Source organism: Sorex araneus, chromosome X (assembly GCF_027595985.1).
Source record: "Sorex araneus isolate mSorAra2 chromosome X, mSorAra2.pri, whole genome shotgun sequence".
Lineage (NCBI taxonomy): Eukaryota > Metazoa > Chordata > Mammalia > Eulipotyphla > Soricidae > Sorex > Sorex araneus.
In genome coordinates, this window is record NC_073313.1 from 193,019,808 (window position 1) to 193,037,976 (window position 18,169).

The 18,169-nt window shown below is 46.6% G+C and overlaps 1 protein-coding gene across 4 annotated transcripts in view; it reads left to right on the forward strand.

The window, feature by feature from the left end:
* Positions 1-18,169, forward strand: part of TANC1 (tetratricopeptide repeat, ankyrin repeat and coiled-coil containing 1) — a 246,711-nt gene that overhangs the window by 208,942 nt on the left and 19,600 nt on the right. For all 4 annotated transcript variants that reach the window (XM_055120531.1, XM_055120528.1, XM_055120530.1 and 1 more), the window contains 3 exons: positions 1,463-1,699; positions 3,696-3,881; positions 6,630-6,708. In XM_055120531.1, coding sequence (XP_054976506.1) covers positions 1,463-1,699; positions 3,696-3,881; positions 6,630-6,708 — 502 coding nt within the window. The remainder of the gene's footprint in view (positions 1-1,462; positions 1,700-3,695; positions 3,882-6,629; positions 6,709-18,169) is intronic.

Sequence of the window (18,169 nt, forward strand, 5' to 3'; positions counted from 1 at the left end):
AGAAATGGCACTTACGATAATCGGGAGCTTTGAAGACCTTCGTAGTTTAAAATATTCTGTGATTTTATCTTAAGGTTTGTAGGTAACAGTTCTTACTCTGATTTCTGGAACCAGGGAGCTCCGGGCTGGCGGGAGTGGTGTTTATTTAGTAAGAAGTCACGAGATGACTTTCCAGGAGGTTGGCGCTGCTCAGTCCCAGGGCTCGGGGACATTCTCCCTGGTTCTGCTTTTCCTCTTAGGTGCTGCACCTCCTGGCAGAAAATAGAGCATCTGTGTTTACTTTCACCTTTGTTTTCACACTGTTAATTAATCCCCTGGTGGTCATCTTATGGCCAGAAGAGTGAGTTGACTTTTGATGTTTGAGCAGTGATTTCTCCAGATCTCTCTTGAGACCCACCACATGGGTGTCCAGGAGCTCAGCAGACCTTCGTGTTCTCAGGCCCAGCCCAAACAGACTGAAGCAGATACTCAGGGCCATGAGCATGGCTTGGACAGGCATTGAAACATTATGTGTCTGAAACCCAATCATGGGCATACCCAGCTTAATTTTTGATTATAGATGCAAAAATCCATAATAGTAGCACATACACCTGATTGTTCATCTACAGAAGTTTTTCATCTTGTCTAGCTAAAATTCTGTATCCACTCAGCAGCTTTCATCCCCACCTCCTATGCTAGCTATAGCTACCTACCTAGCTATAAGCTACCTCCTTATAGCTGTGCTCCAGTATTCTGTTTTCTGTTTCCATGAACTTGACCATCCTAGTTACCTCATGGTTGTATTATAAATACCTGACTTCTTGTAACTGCCTTACTTCACTCAGCAAATTGTCCTCAAGGTTCATTCATATTTGTATGAGGCAGGATTTCCTTTCATTTAAAGATGAAATATCATTTCATTGTAAGAAGCTACCACATTTTCTCACACACCTCTAATCCATGGTTCTAGGTAACTGCTGTTAACCACCATCAAAGAATATTGTTCATAAGAGAGACTATATTCATAGGACTTTTAGAAGTATTTTTTAGTGATTTTTGTTTTATTATTGTTCATATTACTTTCTTTCAAGGAAACAATCTTAGGTATAGGTGTATAGCAAAAAGCTAGAGTGTCAGGTAATGGGGGTTCAGAAGTCTCCTGGGACCTTGGAGCTTATCTCCTAAGGATGAACAAGGACTAGATTAGATCCCAAAGTGGGATGACTATGCTTTGAGAACCCCCAGTACCGTTGTTTTTTTTTTGTTTGTTTGTTAGTTTTGGTAGCAGCTATACCCTTTGATGTGCCCATCACCAAGAATGTGTCCTGAGCACATACTTCAGTGATGCTGCCATGGGTGTCTCATCGGTTTGGGTGTCAGCAGATTAAAATTGTCCAGAAATAGAGGATACTGCCCTTCACGTATATTGTGATGACTGATACCTGTGTGGGAAATTAATATTGTTGGGGACATTGTTCAACAGGTGAGCCGTCTCCTCATCTTGGGAGGCGCCAATGTGAACTACAGGACAGAAGTGTTAAACAACGCCCCTATCCTGTGTGTCCAGTCCCACCTCGGCCACGAGGAAGTCATCACTCTGCTCCTGGAATTTGGCGCCTGCCTGGACGGAATGTCAGAGAATGGCATGACCGCCCTGTGCTATGCAGCAGCTGCCGGCCACATGAAGCTGGTGTGTCTCTTGGCCAAGAAAGGGGCCAAGGTAAGGCAGCATCTCTGCTGGAGGGGGAAGGGGCAGTGATGGTGGGAGGGAGAACATTTTAATCTCCTTGTTAGAACTGCCTGCTGGACCGGTCTTCATTCTGTTCCTGCTTTGTCTGGTTGAGATGAACAGAAATTGACGCAGAAATAAGCTTCAGGCTCTGCATGATGCTTCCCCTTAGAGGGAGGCCCTGGGCTTTGTTCCTAAGTTCTTTCTCTGTGTTGCACCCCAAGTGGAACAGGACCCCAGAGACACTCTGGGGACAGGCACATTTAGAGCCATCCTTAAAAAAAGTCTACAGATACATCCTAGAATTTAATAAAACCGATGAAAACATTTTAAATATTTAATACCCCACCCAAAGAAAAGAAAATACATTTCACTTAATGTATTATTTTTAAAACAGTAATTGCATTCTGAGGCACTTAAAAGCCATGTGCTTGCACTTGGGGCTGTAGGCGCTCTACAGCCAGGGGTCCGTGTGTCTCCCCCTGCCAAGCTCTAAGGTTGAGCAAGTTGAGTCATTCACAGCTTGTCTGAAAAGTGAACATAGGAGACATCTACCATGAGGCTTTTGTTTGAGAATTAAAGATAGCTTTAATATGGGGAGCAGAGAAACAGTAAAGCAAGCATGGCACTTTCTTTGCACAGGACTGACCCAGATTTGATCCCTGACATCCCAGTGGTCCCTCAGGCCCCACCAGAAGTGGTATCCGAGTGCAGAGCCAGGAATAAACCCTAAGCATCACTAAAAGAAAACAAAAATATATATAAATGTATCACTTGTATCGCTTGTCATCCCGTTGATCTTTGATTTGCTCGAGCGGGCGCCAGTAATGTCTCCAATTGTCCCTGTCGCATGCTAGTGTAGCCCAATGATATAAATGTATAGTTTTATTTTGTATATTTTTAAATTTAAAAAAAAACTTTAATAGGAAATAACTTTATTAGTAAAATGTCCTGGAACTAGCAATGCTAGTAAACTAAATGAGTTCACAGAAAACTCTTCAGGTTGATGCCTTCCTTTGAGGTAAGAGGCCCATGCTTTTGAATGACAATAGAATTAAGACATTGCCTGAATTAAGTGATTAAAAGTTTAACAAGACATTTATTAGTAACCATGGGAAACTTTTGGCTTTTTTTCCTTCCCAAAATGAATTTGTGGCAGGTGAGTCATCCGTGGGGATGTGACTGCATGTCACTGCACCTCCACTGCTACACACACTGGCTCCGCCTGCTCAGAGCCAGCCCGGGTGCTGAGAGGGCTGCAGGGGGGCCAGGGTCTCCCAGGCAGCCCTTGCAAAGCTCTCATGTGAGGTGCAGAGTGTGTCTAGACGTTTCCAGACGAGACTGGACCCTAAGCTGGACCCAGTGTTCTCTAGGTCATGCCAGGGACCATGTCTGCTGGGTCTTGGGCCGTTGGAGGTCCGCAGCATGCCGACTCTCCCTTGCTGGCTTGCTGGCCTCCCGGGCTCTGTGGCCGGACTGACCGTATTGAGTTGTCCCAGGTGAGATGCCATTCAGTATCACTTCCTGGCCACCCTTGTTCAGGGCTGCGTTTTCCAGAGGAACTCCCTCTCCCAGGCTCCCTGGCTCAGGATCTGTTATTCCCCACAGAACAGAGTTTGTCACAGCATATTTAGATTTCACCCTAGAGATTGAAGACTACCAGAAGTTTTTGTTGGTGCTCTCACACATGCTCCTCAGAGACCTCGCATCTCCAAGTAGTTTGCCAGAGAGATGTCGGGAGCGAGGAAGGAGTCCTCACTGCGAGTCCAGCTGGGCGTTCCCAGTTGCACCCCAAGACCTGGACTGTGAATTCCATATGACAAGTTTTTCACGTGGCCGTTTCATGCTCTCCAGAGGAGCTGGAGCGTGAGCCTCATGGGTGTCGGCAGTGGGATGAGGAATGTGGTGGGCAGGGCCGGTGGGTCGTGCCTGCTTTCTTGAGAAGGGTGGGCTGCACTGTGACCCACCACCAACTCTCACCCTGCAGGTAGACCACTTGGATAAGAAAGGCCAGTGTGCACTGGTGCACAGCGCCCTGAGAGGGCATGGTGACATTCTCCGCTACCTGCTGGCCTGCGACTGGTCCACAGGCCCTCCCCAGCCAGGCACACCTCGGAAGAGCCAAGCCCTGCAGCAGGCCCTGACGGCAGCCGCCAGCATGGGCCACGGTTCGGTGAGTGAAGACTGCCAGGGTGCCTCTCCGGGCTGGGATACCGAGGGGGTGAGAGTTGCTCGCCTGAGCGGCACCAGAGGCATCAGAATAAGGTTTAAAGACTTAGTTGGAGCCTTCATTGGCATCACACCTGTCCCACAAATAAAGATGCGGAGAAGAGCACTATCTTGAGTGCCATGTGGAGCCATCTGCTGCATGTGCACTCTCTCTGTCTCTATCTCTCTACCTCTCTCTCACTCTCTCCCCGCTCACTCCCTCTTTCTCTCTCTCTCCTCTCCCGCTCTCCCTTGTACTCTCTCTTACTCTCTTGTACTCTCTCTCTCTTGCACTCTCTCTCAACCTGCTGCCTTTATTTTTTTCTCTTTTTGATTCATTCTTTTGTCCTGCAGTCTTTTAAAAATAATCCTATGGAATCCTAGTTCTAAAATTGTCCCAAGTCTCTGAAGGAGTTTTAAAAATAGAACCTCATTGCCCCGGTAGCATGTAAGAATGCTTGTCATTTGCATTTCCTGCTCTGAAGAAAAACTTCACACAATAATTAAGTAGAGCACTTACTTCTGGAAGATGTCAGTATTCTTTAGCTTGAAGATTTAATTGTCATCTCCTGACCTGTGTGTCTGTGAATTTAGTAACATTTATCTGCTCCCTTCCATGTATTTCTCACTCCGTATGATTACCTCTAAGCATTTAGAGTTGCCAATGTTAAATATGATTCTTGCTCACTTAGATTGAAAGGAAATTTGGGTGCAGAACTGGCTGACTGACTGACTATGGGCATTAAAAATACAAGAGTAGGGGTGTAGAAGCAATAGTATAGCAAGTAGTGTGCTTGCCTTGCACACGACTGATCCTCAGCAGCCTGTATGGTCCCCGAACCCTAGCAGAGGTGATTCCTGAGAGCAGAGCCAGGAATAAGCCCTGACAGCACTGGGTGTGGCCCCCACACAAACAACAAAAACCACAAGAATAGAGGCTACAATAGAGATTATACAGTGGGTAGGGCACTTGCCTTGCATGCGGCTGACTAGTTCCAATCCCTGGCACCCCAAGTCAGGCAGAAGCCCTGAGCACTGCTGGGTGTGCCCCAGAAACAAAAGCGCACAAGAGTACATAGAGTGTGTGCACAATTCTGGCTGATTGGGAGCATACAAAATATCAAAAGCACAAATAGGATTGCAACCAACACAATATAATGTAGCAGTTTGAGAATGCATCTGTCTTCTATTAAGACAGACCTAAGGAAAGATTGTCAGAATGTCAGCCAATTTTCCTATATTCTTGTCTTATAAAAATTTTTCATAAAGATTTTTTAAATGAATTTATTTCTGTTACTTGAATATAAGGACTGGAGTGATAGCACAGCGGGTAGGGCGTTTGCCTTGCACACAGCCAACCAGGGTTGTGCCCCGTCCCTCTTGGAGAGCCCAGCAAGCTACGGAGAGTATCCCGCCCACACAGCAGAGCATGGCAAGCTACCCATGGCGTATTCGATATGCCAAAAACAGTAACAACAAGTCTCACAATGGAGACATTACTGGTGTCCATTCGAGTAACTGATGAACAATGGGACAACAGTGCTACAGTGCTACTTGAATATAAAACTATACATACTTATTTTTAATTTCCTGTACACAGTTACATAGTGTGTTAAATATACATACCTGAAGATGTAAATGGTTTTAAACTGTTCCCCATGCCTGAGTGTGTCCAGAGTTTGAAAATCATCATGAATGTGGTTCCCTTTTCCTGAACCCCCTGCCCAGGTGAAGTTGGTGGGAGTTGCTGTGTCAAACTTAAGGACCCAGCATGTGAGCACTGTTGCAGTCTCTCTTCTCCTTCCTTCACCCTGGCTCTGCTTGGCCCTCATTTGAGAGCACTTATGATAGTATCTGACACACACCTCAGTCATCTCGACTTTTTCCAGGGCAAATAAAATGTGCACATTTAAAATTTGTAATCACAGCTGCAAATTCCCTCTTGCCATAAAAGGTCCATCACGGGTTTTTGGCACTGGGATGTGGACCTCTCTGCAGGTTGCTTGCTCATTCTACAACAAAGGGTCTGGGTCAGTAGGTTGAAATATGGCCTTCTCCTGCTCTCCTGTTCCATCTCCTACTGAGGGCAAACCCCTGAGCTGGCTCAGGGCAGATCTGCTGCCCTTTCCCTAGCGGCCGGCACTTCTTTCCTGGCCTTGACCCAGACTCCATTGGAAGATGATCCCTATGGATCCCATATCACCTAAGCATGACCGATCTCATCTGGACAGAGAATATTCAGATGCACGGAGAATGCTACCAGTTGAAAAGTCCTCTGGACAGTACTATCCATTTATTTTATTAAAAGAAAGATACATGCAACATCCTATCTTCCTTCCCTGTGAAAAAATGGATTCACCCTCTTCTGGTGCTTTCTGCAAAAGCTGCACTCTGTCTGATCCCCATGTCCTTTGTTGACTAGGCTGGCATATTTGGGTCATGTTGGAATTCATTAGAATTCCGAGTACCTAGTAATCCTGAACAGTGTTGCTGAAAAGCACCAGGATTTTTGAAAAAAAAAAAAAAAATCTCAAAGTGAAAGTGTGAATAGCATATGAATTATGCTTGAAAATGGTTTTCATTATATTTTCTCTCCTTGTGCAGCATGAGATAATCATGGTTAAAAAACAACACCCTCTCTCCTTTGATACATGGATATAATAAGCACATATGGCTATGGGAACTCATTAAATCACCTTGCCACTTCTGACAGGTGGTCCAGTGTTTGCTGGGACTGGAAAAGGAACATGAAATAGACGTCAATGGCACCGACACGCTGTGGGGAGAGACAGGTAATTATGGTTCCGCTGCTTGTAGTCTGGGCTGCTTCCTTGATGTTCTCACCCACATTTTGGCCTAATTGTCTTAAGAATAACTTGGGATGCATGTACTCCAATTGTCATTTTGTCATGAAGCGTCCGAAGTTGAGAGCTTTTTAAATTTCCCAAATGAGTAGTAAAACTTTTTCCAGAAGCAAATAAAATCGAAATCATTTTGAGTTGGACTCACAGTTCCTGCATGGCTGAGGATTGTCAGCTAGAAATAGCTGAGGGCTGGTAATGATGGTTTCGCCAGCCTCTCCCGCATTGGGCCCACCTGGTCTTGTTGAAGCAGGGACTTAAGCCCCGTGTTTCCCCAAATCAGAGGTGCTCAGCAAGGAAAATTCTGGATGGCCTTCATGTTTGTATAAGACCAGGACCAGGCCAAGAGACCAAGACACTGTGTGCAGGCTACAGCCCATTTTACTGGCACAGAATGTGTGCATTTAATTGGAGTGTGCAAGACTAAGAGGATAAATGAATGTGCGTTTGGGAATATCTGAGTTGGTTACTGGTTGATGACTTGATTATAGGAGATAATGCTGCTTTGACATTTTTAATTGACTGGTATTGAGATATAAGAGTTCAGGGACCAGAGAAAACAGAAAACAGGTAAAGGGTTTACCTTGCATGTGGCAGACTGTTCGGTTTATCCCTGGCACCAACCTGGTCGCCTTGCGCACTGCCAGTGGTGATCTTTGAGCTAGAGGCAGGAATAAGCCCTGATTACCACCAAGTATGTGACCCAGAATCACCCCTAAAAAGGGGAGAGGGTTGGAATTTAAGACTTCATGATTTTTTTAATACATGTGACCAAATGTTTAATATGCTTTTCCAAACTCTGTTCTGCTTAGGCTTTTCACTGCCTTATTTAGTCAGGTGAACCAAGTTATCTTGCTTTTACATGAAGTTGCAAGTTGATATCTGCTTTGTAGGAGCTTGGTAAAGATAAGGCTGTCTTGCCCAATCATAGCCAGTCTGAATTCTCTGAATTCTAGTCCCTTCCTCTCTGGGGTGTGTGCCCAGTGCCCGTTGAGAAGGGGGAGGTGAGGGGTTACCTCCACATTCGTCACTCAGCAGTCATTCAGACACCAGCGGGGGTCCTTCATCTCAGCCCAGTCCTGACACTAACACTGTCTACCTGGGGAGCATGTCGAATTCCAGGGATTAGAGGTGCCACCTGACAATTCAGATGCCAGTTCCAGTCCAGGTCATTTGAATGGCTGACCAGCTGGCTACAAATCAGTGGCTTCCATATCCTTCTCTGAAGTCTCAGTTTGCTAAACTGATCACAGAGCCCGGAGAATTTATTTACTTATTAAATTGTCATTTTATTGCAAAGACTGTTAAAGAATATCATCACTTAGATCAAAAGGCCAGGTCTTGGACGAAGGAGTGCCTAGTGTTCAGCAGAGTGGCCCATACAAGTGTCATCGCTCGTCACTGTGAAAACTTTCCAGACCAGAGTTCTTTGGGTTTTTAAGGAAACATCAGTATATGAGAATATGAGAATGACTCATTAACTCACGTTGACCACTGGCAGTTAAGTCATAGTACACAGAAGCTTTTCTCCATGGAGGGAAATCTCACCCTCTCATCACATGGTAGATCTCTTGGCCACTAGGACTTCCTTAAGTGGTTCCCCCAAAAACCCCTTATCAGCATAACTGAAGATGCCTTTGTCACACTTGAAAAACTCTGGGGATCTGGACTTTCTGTGCCAGAAACTGGGCTACAGGCCAGTGTTTTTTATTATGAATTCCAGTATCACAGTTCGGTCTGAGGTGAACCCAGGACTATATTTTTTTTAACAGATACCCTAGAGTATTTCAAGAAAGTCACCCAGAGGAACTGTCTGAAGGCCTCCTTGTATAGATACCCATTACAAAGGTGGGATCAAGTCTCTGGTATCAAAAGTGGCATTGCTTTTTCTTTGCTTTTTCCCTGTGAAAGAAGAGAAGGGCTATGTGTGAGGGCACTGATGAGTACTCACTTTGGTCTCCTATGACCAAATCTGAATCTCATCATCTGTTCCCTTGAGAGTCTGCTGGGTCCGTAGCTAAGGAGACAAGAATCAAGAAGCAGTTCATACCTTTCCTCTGCATGGGTTAGGAGTTTGAGAGACTTTAAATTTTAAACCAGGAAGAAGTGATCCACTGTTTCCCAAACTTTGAGGCTGCTGCCTCACTTATATGTCCAAAAAAAGAAAAAAACAACTGTCATCCCTTTGGGTACTTTCTAGGTTCCTTCAGAAATGACCGCCAATGTTACTGCATCAGAATCTCCTACTTTATAGGACAGTGGTCATCAGAAATTCAGAAATTTTTCCAAAGTTTCACACGAGAGGGCATCTGCAATAGCAGGCTTTGCACAGATGTGTTCTATATTGTCTGAACTGTAGGTTTGTGTGCTGGGGTTCACATTTCCCTACCCCCACCCCCACTGCTGATAGTGCGGTCTCAGGTCAGCTTGAGGCCTTGTTGCACCAGCCGCAAGCCAGTGTGGGCTGTGCTCCCCTATGCTCTATTTCACTTGCCAGGGACACACCCCCTCCTCCCCAACAAGCAATTGTTTTGCTTCCTGGCTTTGTTGGTCCTCATTCCAGGGTGTGGTCAATGGTGCTTTGTGCCTTAAACTCTTTGGAAAGGAGCTTATTTAGCAGGGTGTGGGAAGATGATGGAACTGCTGGAAGCTCTGTATACACAATTGCCTCATTATTCCTCTCTCCCCTACTCTTGTATCACTCTATGCCAGGCTCTCAGTGTAGGGCTGGCTACAAAGAGCTCAGCTGTACTGTATACCAGCTGATGGGTTACCAAGCTGGGCCTGGGTTGTCAGTTTTTGGCTCACCTACCTGTCTTTGGAGGACTTGTTTTCCTACAGTTACACCATTTCTAACATAGCTACCAGCCATGCCTTCTCTGGCAACCACACTGCAGAAGTTGGGGGTGTTAGATTTATGCAAGGAAGTTCTTCTCTGCTTCCCTGCCAGGGGAGACCTTTGCAATGCCAGAGTAGCTTTCTTGTGTGGTCTCCATGATTTTGGATGATTGGAAGTGCAAGTCACTGCTAGCAAGGGGCAGGCACTTTTGTGTCTGGGACTCCCTGCATCACTCTGTCCCCCTCGGGGACAATGGGAAAGAGGCACAGTCCTGTGCCCTGGGAATTTTGCAGAATCAGTAAAGGTCATCACAAGAAGGGGGTGAGTTGGTGCAGGAGTGGGGTGGGGGTGGAGGGTGGAGACCAGAAAGTATATGAACTTTGACCTAAAATGATAACCTTGTGTCATCACAGTAAGCACACTGCTTTTTGGAGTGGGCAGACTAGCCTGTCACTTTGGGAGAGCGTCACTTCTCTCTGTCCAGGCGAGGCCTTGGCAAGCTGCTTATACTGTGGTTAGAACTCGCTCTTCTCGGGCTGCAGAGACAGAAGCAAGAGCAGAGGCGGCCCTTTAGGGTTACCAGAAAAGTACCAACTCCCTAAACTGCGACATTCCACTCTCCAGGGGAAAGTGGGGATCACAGAGAAGGGAAGCCGGACAGACCTTTCACGTCTCTTAAGGAAAGGCCACGCGATGCTAGTCACCTTCCACTTGGTGGGTGAATGCTCGTTTTTTTGGTGGGGCTCTAGGACTAGGCGAAAACAAAGAAACAGGTCAAAGAGATCTCGAGTCTGGCAACACTTACTGCTCTTCTGCTGCGAATGTGATCCTGGACAAGTCCCCAAATGATGCAGATGAGACAGAAGTGGTGACGGGTCTCTGTGTTCGATCGCAATTCCCAGGTTCTCAGACTCAAGAGTTAGAAAGTAGAAAAGTTTATTGGAAAGTAGAGGAGAAAAGAAGCAGCTCCCCAGGTGAGGAGCAACTTAGTATAGGACTAAGTTAAAAGGGAGTTTTGTGTGTGCTCTTTTAGAGGCTCCTTGCATTCCTTATCGGTTGTCAGTATTTACAGAAGATGCCAGAAAATCACAGGGATGTCTAGCTGGTCTAAACCTCACCAGGCATAATTGCCCATTGTCTTAGTTTCCCCTCAATCTCAACTCTAGTATTGCCCGTTATCTTAGTTTCCCTGTCAGCTTAGGCTCCAGGGCAGTTTTATGATCCTGGAAAACCCCAGGAATGCTGAGACAGAACTTTGGACATGGAATGTGTGTCAGGTTAATAGGGGAGAGATGGAACACCTGGAGAAAGAAAACTGACATTCTCTCTCACTGGCAAGGGGAAACTGAGGCTTTCTCTCTCATCTGTGCATCTGAGTCTGGGACCAGGTGCTTCTTGTATCTGTTGGATGTTGAGAGACTGACCCTTTAGAAACCATTTCTGGTACCCTTTAGCACTTGTCAGGCTGCTCTAGGGAAGCAGGGGGTTCTGGGAGCCACTGAGGAGGGGGCTGCTCATGTGTGTCTACTCAGCCCTCCGCCCTCAAGGTTGCCCAGGCCTTTGCTCCATGACATTCAGACCTGGTGAGTCTCAGAGTTCAGGCAGCCTGCAGTGTGACGAGGCAGAGCAGATGCTGTGCCGTGTCCTGTCCAGGAAGCCCATGAGGCTTCCTTAAAATCTGGTTTCACTGAGTTCCTGTGCCAGTGTCAGAGTGATGGCAACCATCCCTGCTGAGATGATGAACCTCTGTGCTTGTGATCAGCACTGTTCCTCTTTCTAGCCTGTTCTTTTCACGGGGGGGGGGGGGGGGGGGGGGATGGGAGAGAAGGGACAGCCTTCCCAGCAGCACCAGGGAAGGCCATAATTGGTTTTGGGAGTTGAACCTGGGGCCCTGTGATGGGCCTCTCTGGCTCGCAGAATGTCTCTCACTTTGTTTTGGCAGCGGGGAGGGGAGGTATTTGGGCCAAACCTGACTATACTCAGGGTTTAGCTTCTGGCTCAGTGTTCAGGGGTCACTCATGGCAGTGCTCAGCTGACCAAATGTGGTTCCAGGGGTTGAAATGGGCTTGGGCACATGTGAGCCAAATGATTTAAACCCTGTGCTGTCTCTCTGGCCCCACTTTTAACTTTTTTATTTTCTTTTTTAAAAAAATTTTTCATTAGTGAATCACTGTGAGGTACAGTTACAAACTTTTGTGTTTGTATTTCAGTCATACAGTGATACAGTGATCATTTACCCATCCCTCCACCAGTGCCCATTCTCCTCCACCAATGTTCCCAGTATCCCTCCTACCACTTCCCACCACCCCACCCCACTTCTACGGCAGGACATTCCCTTTGGTTCTCTCTCCTTTTGGGTGTTTTAGTTTGCAATAGAGGTATTGAGTGACCTTCATGTTCGGTCTGTAGTCTACTTTTGGCATTCATCTTTCAACCCAAATGGGTCCTCCTAACATCCTCTTCTTGGTGTTCCCTTCTCTATCTCAGCTGCTTTTCCCCCAGCATGTGAGGTCAGTTTCCAAGCTCTGTGGGGCAGACCTCCTGGTCCTTATCTCTACTACTCTTGGGTTTAACTTTTTTTTTTTTTAAGAGGGAATAGAGGCCTTTCTATTGCAGCATTCACTCTTTAAAGTTTTCTTGTGCTTTTACTTTGGGGTCCTATGGCCACACCTAGGCATTGTTCTCAGTGTTGCTCCAGGACTAGGCAATTCTGGCATTGACACCAGCCTTCTTGTATGCAGAGCCTGCACTCAGCCTATCTATTCTCTCTCCAGGCCAGCATTTGATATTTTATGTGCACATAGGCCTGCTTTGTGAGCAAAGCCTACTCCTGACCTCTGTGGGTCCTGGTGCAGTTCCCCCCGTGGAACTTACCTTCTGTAAGATTTGGTGTCGGTGCTGTTTATTTGCTAAGAGCCTGCTTTCCCCAAAGTGTGGGCTGTGTGAGAATAGAAATGTTCCTGTGTGTTATGTTCCGCCTTTTGCCCATAGAATTTTCTGTGATGGTGGTATTACTTTCCCTCTGTGCTCTCCAGCCTGGTAGTTACAGGTCTGGTCTGGTGCTAACTGTTGACAAGATTTTAGTGATTTTAGTATAAGTGGCATTTGCTTTGTTGCAACAACTATGGTTATTGTTAGAGGAGAAGAGGTAAGGGGCCTAGGTACTCACAAGGAAAGTCTTCTGCTTTCCTTGATTGCTTCATAGCTTTGGTCCTGGCTGGATTCCCTGCAGCCTTTGAGACTTTTCCCCAAATAACCTGTGTGGCACGTGTTTGCTAAGGGTCCAGTTGGGGCCTTTGAAAACACAATCTAAGCAACCAGACCTGGTATACATATAGCAAGCAGGACAGAGTGACCCTGCTGTCCCATCTTTGTGTCCCTGCTTCTCCCTCCCAGTTTTCTACCCTGTCTGCCCTCCCCTGCCCATGGGCGGTGCCTTCTTGCTCATCTTGGGTGGTCAATCAACCCAGATGCCGACCCTTCTCACTGCCTTAAGGCTGGCCCATCTGCAACTCGGGCTGGGTTCCCCCACCCAACGACTGCCTCTTCCCCCACCATCTCCTGGGGTGCCCTCAGGCTTAGCCATTGGTTAGAAGTACTTAATGCTGTTCTCTTGCTGTTTTCATTTTCCTTGCTCTCTTGCTAGTTTAGTGGGTTAAATATTGTAGTTCATAAATATTTTCCAAATATTTTGAAAATATTTGCAGAGTCTCTTGCCCACATGCCTGGCCATCTTCCCCGGGGGGGCCCCTCGGAGGGGATGGGCTCCAGCTTCCCACCCCACCCCAAGCAGAGCTCCCAGTGGCCTAGCTACAGCCATGCTCGAGGCCCCTCTCCACACGTTTGGACAGGCCTCACGCATGAGGGTGCCGGCAGAGGAACCCAGGTGTGTGTAATCCCATCAATGGCCAACATCCAGAGACTTGAAATCGAGCTTTGCAGCCTCGAGATATCTTGTAGCCTTCTTCTCCCTCTGGGAGAAACTGGCAATCTTCTGAGAGTTTCCTGCCCACAAGGGACAGCCTTGCAAGCTTCTCATGGTGTATTCATATGCTGAACCCAGTAACCAGCTGGATCCCATTCCCCTGACCCTGAAAGAGCCTCCAGTGCGACATCACTGGGAGGGCCGAGTCCTAAGATCTCAGGGAAAGGACGAATGGAGAGGTTACTGAGCCCGCTCGAGAAATTGATGATTAACGGGATTTCGTGATTGTGATCGTGAAATATTTTCTAAGAAAGTTGAGTCATGGTGAATTTTATGGTTTTGTTGCCCAGGCTGTTCTATGCACTTGATTTGCCTAAGAAGGGATTTCCCTGGCTCTGAGTCCAGAAGTTTATTTCTTTAGATGGCTTGCCTCTCTGCATGGTGCGTAGAAGCAGTTGAGCTTTGTGTGTATGCCAATGACAGGTCTAACTTCGGAGCGAACCCAGAATAGGATCTAGACCTTCTTTCGGAGCTCTGCAGCTTGTCAGCTGGGGTGAAGGCCCTTAGAGACTGGTCTTGGGAAAGGGGGTCCTCACACCATTGTCTTTCCTCACCAGGCTGTGAAGCTGGGCAGGGCGTTAGATTTCCTCCTTGATATTTTCAAAGCTTCTCTCTTGCCTCCATGAAGCTGTTTCTGTCCTGAGCCCTGTGACTATTCCTGTCCTCCTGCAGGGGAGATTGGCCAGCTGCAGATGGATGCAGGCTGGGGACAGCTGAGCTGTCACACCCAAGCCACGTGCCCTAGGGAACAGGATGCCTTATTGTTGGGTTAAAAATGATCCTTTGTTCATTCAAATTTTACCTTAGGGGTTTTGGAGAAAAGAAGGCCATTCTTTGGTAATAATTTAAAGCAAATTTTATACTTGAGTTTGGCACTCACATGTAAATCTCAGGGCAGAATTGCAGTCTGAGACTAGAAGGAAATGCGTTTGTCCATCTTGTTAGGGCATGTGGAGAATGTGTGTGAGAAGGAATTTGCTAAATGTGACCTGATGAGAAGAGCTAAGTGGAGAGCTATCGGGCACCTGAGATACTCCGTTCAGAAATCCAAAGCATTTCACCAGAACTATCAACAAAACTGTTGTTGAAACATTCTTGTCAAGTCATTCCTTCCTCTGCCAGTGTTTGTTTTTAAGAAAGTGCTGTAAGGTGAGTGGAAATCCAGGTTTCTTCCTGTTGAAACAGAGGTAAAAGTATGAAAGTGCCCCAAGGCACTGAGAGAGGAGGGGAGCAGAGGAGAGAGAGGGTGCTACTCCAGGACCCAGGGCTTTGTAGGACCCAGGAGGGCAGCCTGGGCTCTGGGAAGAGGGGGATGGATATGAAGTCACCCAGACAACAGAGGTGGATTTGGGAGCGCAAAGAGCTACAGGGACTGGACTGGTCCCACCTATGTCCCTCCTGTTCTCACAGATCCCTGAGGTTCACCTGTAGATGTGGGTGTTCCGAAAACCACTGCTCTCGAGAGGAAAATCGGAGATCAGCCCTGTGACCCATGCCCTGTGCTTTGAGATGGGCGAGGGAGAAGGCGTGGGGAGCATGTTGAAAACCTACCAAATACAGCTTGGGTACAGATAAACTGGAAACTTGACCTGAACTCTGCTTACCACCTTCTTCTTGTTTGTTCAGGTTTGGTTTAGCGCCATACTTGGCAGTGCTCAGGGCTTACTCCTGGCTCTACTTTGAGGGATCGTTCCTGGAGGGGCCTGAGAGGTTGCCATGGGTGGTGCGAAGGATCAAACCCAGATCCCTTACATGTAAAGCAAGCACCCTACCTGCTGTGCTATCTCTCCGGCCCCTCTTGTCCATTTTGCAGGTTGTAGAGTCCACAGTGCTCTGACAGGTTCCTTCCTATATTAATCTAAGAAACAGACAGACTCCTGTTTTTGGCATAAAGAGTTGTACTTGCCCGAGTGCTGGTGACTAAGAGCCTGTTCACCTACAAACATTGGTACTTGTTCTTAGAATTCATCACTGCTGTAAGGACTACGTGTTCATCTGTGGTTCACTCACACAGAGGAATCATGCCTTGATTCTCTTGTATTCTTAAGAAAACAATATACTTTTTCTGCCTATTGTGATAGTGGACATGGCATTACTTAGAATACTTTTGTGAAAAGACCCCACTTTTCACACTGTCCATATGTGAACTACTGCATTGAACCATGTCCACCTCAGCACATGCTCAGCCCTCTGAGAGAGGCCCAAAACAGCGCCTGTGCATGCTTAAAATAACTGGGTGGGTACAAAGATCTGTCAGAACTGGGAGCATTTTGCACACACTTTAGAAATGACAGCTGTTCAGAGCTGTGATCTTCTGATGAATTTTTAGAACAAAGTCTATATGAAATAAGATTTATATTGTCCATGTTTTAGGAAATTGTTTTTAAATTAAATTTGTGTTATTTATAGTGTATTTCTCAAAGGAATTGAAGCTTATCTGCAAGAACACATATAAAAATAAGAAAGTACTTGAGCATTAAGGTCTTGACTGGCTACTTCCTGAGCTTCAGAATACTGGTGAGCAGGGTTGATGAAAAAAATCATCATGGATTATTATTGTCCATGGCAGAAAGTATGACAGATCTTTAGGAAAAGAAAGTTATTTCCGGTACTGTTGTTCTAAAACAGCATTCACAGTCTGATTAGTTAGATTTTTAAAAGTCTATTTGTGTTTGTTTGGGAGTCATACCCACTGGTTCAAAGGGGTCACTCCAGGCAAGATCAGATGACTGTATGGTACTGGGGGTGGAACTGGGGCTCCCACTGGCAAGAAGAGGTGCAGGACTGTGAGCATCTCCCTGACTCTAGTTAGATATTTTTCAGGAAACTCAGAGGAAGCAGCGTAGGATTTGAGAACTCAGATTCTGACTCTTCTGTCTGCCTCCCACTGAAACAAGTTTTTCAACTTCTTGGGCCTTCTTTTCCTCATCTGTCAAACTGGGGTGAATGGTGCTTGCTTCATTAAAGCTATGCATGTTAAGTAAGTTTGAAGTGCCTGGGTGATCATGTGGAAGCACTTTACAAATGCCAGGATATTGTTCAGGGCTGCCAGGACCTTGGACTTTGGGGTCAGTCAGCCAAATTCAAGGTCAAACTCCTAACTCTGACACCCATCACCTCCTCACTGGGGCAGATGATTTCTCCACTGTGACTCAGTTCCTTCACCTGAGTCATCCACAAAGAATACTTGTCAAGAGTAAATAATTCATCCATAGTATTCTACACACAGATGTGTGTGTTTGACAGATGTTAGAAGGCCAGAGTTGTGGTAAATTGTTAATGTTTATTGTAATAGATTATTGACGTGTGCTGTGTGTTTGGCCCTGATCAGCTATCACAGTGCATGTCTAAGCAGTCGAATCTGCCCGTGACTTTGCAGTTGCTTTACAGATAGAATGGATGGAAAAGGCTTTGGGTGGCAGGTGAAGGCCTGTCCAGTGGCAGTGGCACATTATGTTCCTGTGGTGAATTCCTTGGCAGCTTGGGGTCCATACACAGGATCACAGCATGTTTGTACATGCACGTCCATAGCGTCCTGGTACCCTAGCTGCAGCTCTTGCCTTGTTTTAGCCTCTTCTAACTCCTTAAGTGTTGGCTGATATGCAGGGGTAGTGTCTTCACTGTGGGACCTTCGGTTTCTGCCTATTGCCTCATAGCACAGGCCCCTTTACTAGCCCCCACGTCTGCAGTACTTCCAGGAGACTTGCATGCATGGAGCCAGTCATGGAGGGGCAAAGCAATCCAGAAGGTGTTCTTTGGTGCTCAGCACTGCTCACCTTTCTGATCCTAAGGGCACCTGGGGTGGCGAAGCAGGAGGTTTCTTGGTGCTCTCCAGCACAATGACCTTTGTTGTGTGTGTGTGTGTGTGTGTGTGTGTGTGTGTGTGTGTGTGTGTGTGTGTGTGTGTGTGTTTACTCTTTACATTGTTGAGGATTAGATCAAATGAGTGGCCCCATATTTGTGGGTAAGAATTTGGAGCTGGCAGGAAGTTTGTTCTTCTGTCTGAGGGAAGCCCTCCCCTTCCTTGGGGAGGGCAGGAAATGCCTGACAAAGCAGGGCTGTGAGATCCGGCTTTTGTAAACAGTCACCCCATTCCTAGAAGTTGGAGGAAGGGTCTTGTCTGGCTTTGGTGTTGGGAGGAAGGGTGCTACTCTCATTCAGTCAAAACTAATTGTTCCCCCTTCTCTGAAGCCCTCAGTGTGACAGCCCAGGTCAGTCGGTTAATGACTCTTTAGCGGGTAGCTGAGGACACTAGTCTGTAAAGTAGGTTTTACTGAGTATGTAAAAAATGTGGGTGTCGGAGGCTGGAATAATAGCACAGCGGGTAGGGCGTTTGCCTTGCACATGGCCGATCCGGGTTCGATTCCCAACATCCCATATGGTCCCCTGAGCACTACCAGGGATAATTCCTGAGTAACCCCTGTGCATCACTGGGTGTGACCCAAAAAACAAAAAAAAAGTGGTTGTTTGGGAGAGTCACCTGTATGTGTGTTACCTTGTTACCCTCACTATGTCTCTAAAATGGGCATAGAAGCCAGTGACGGGACAGGAGTCCATCATCACAGCCT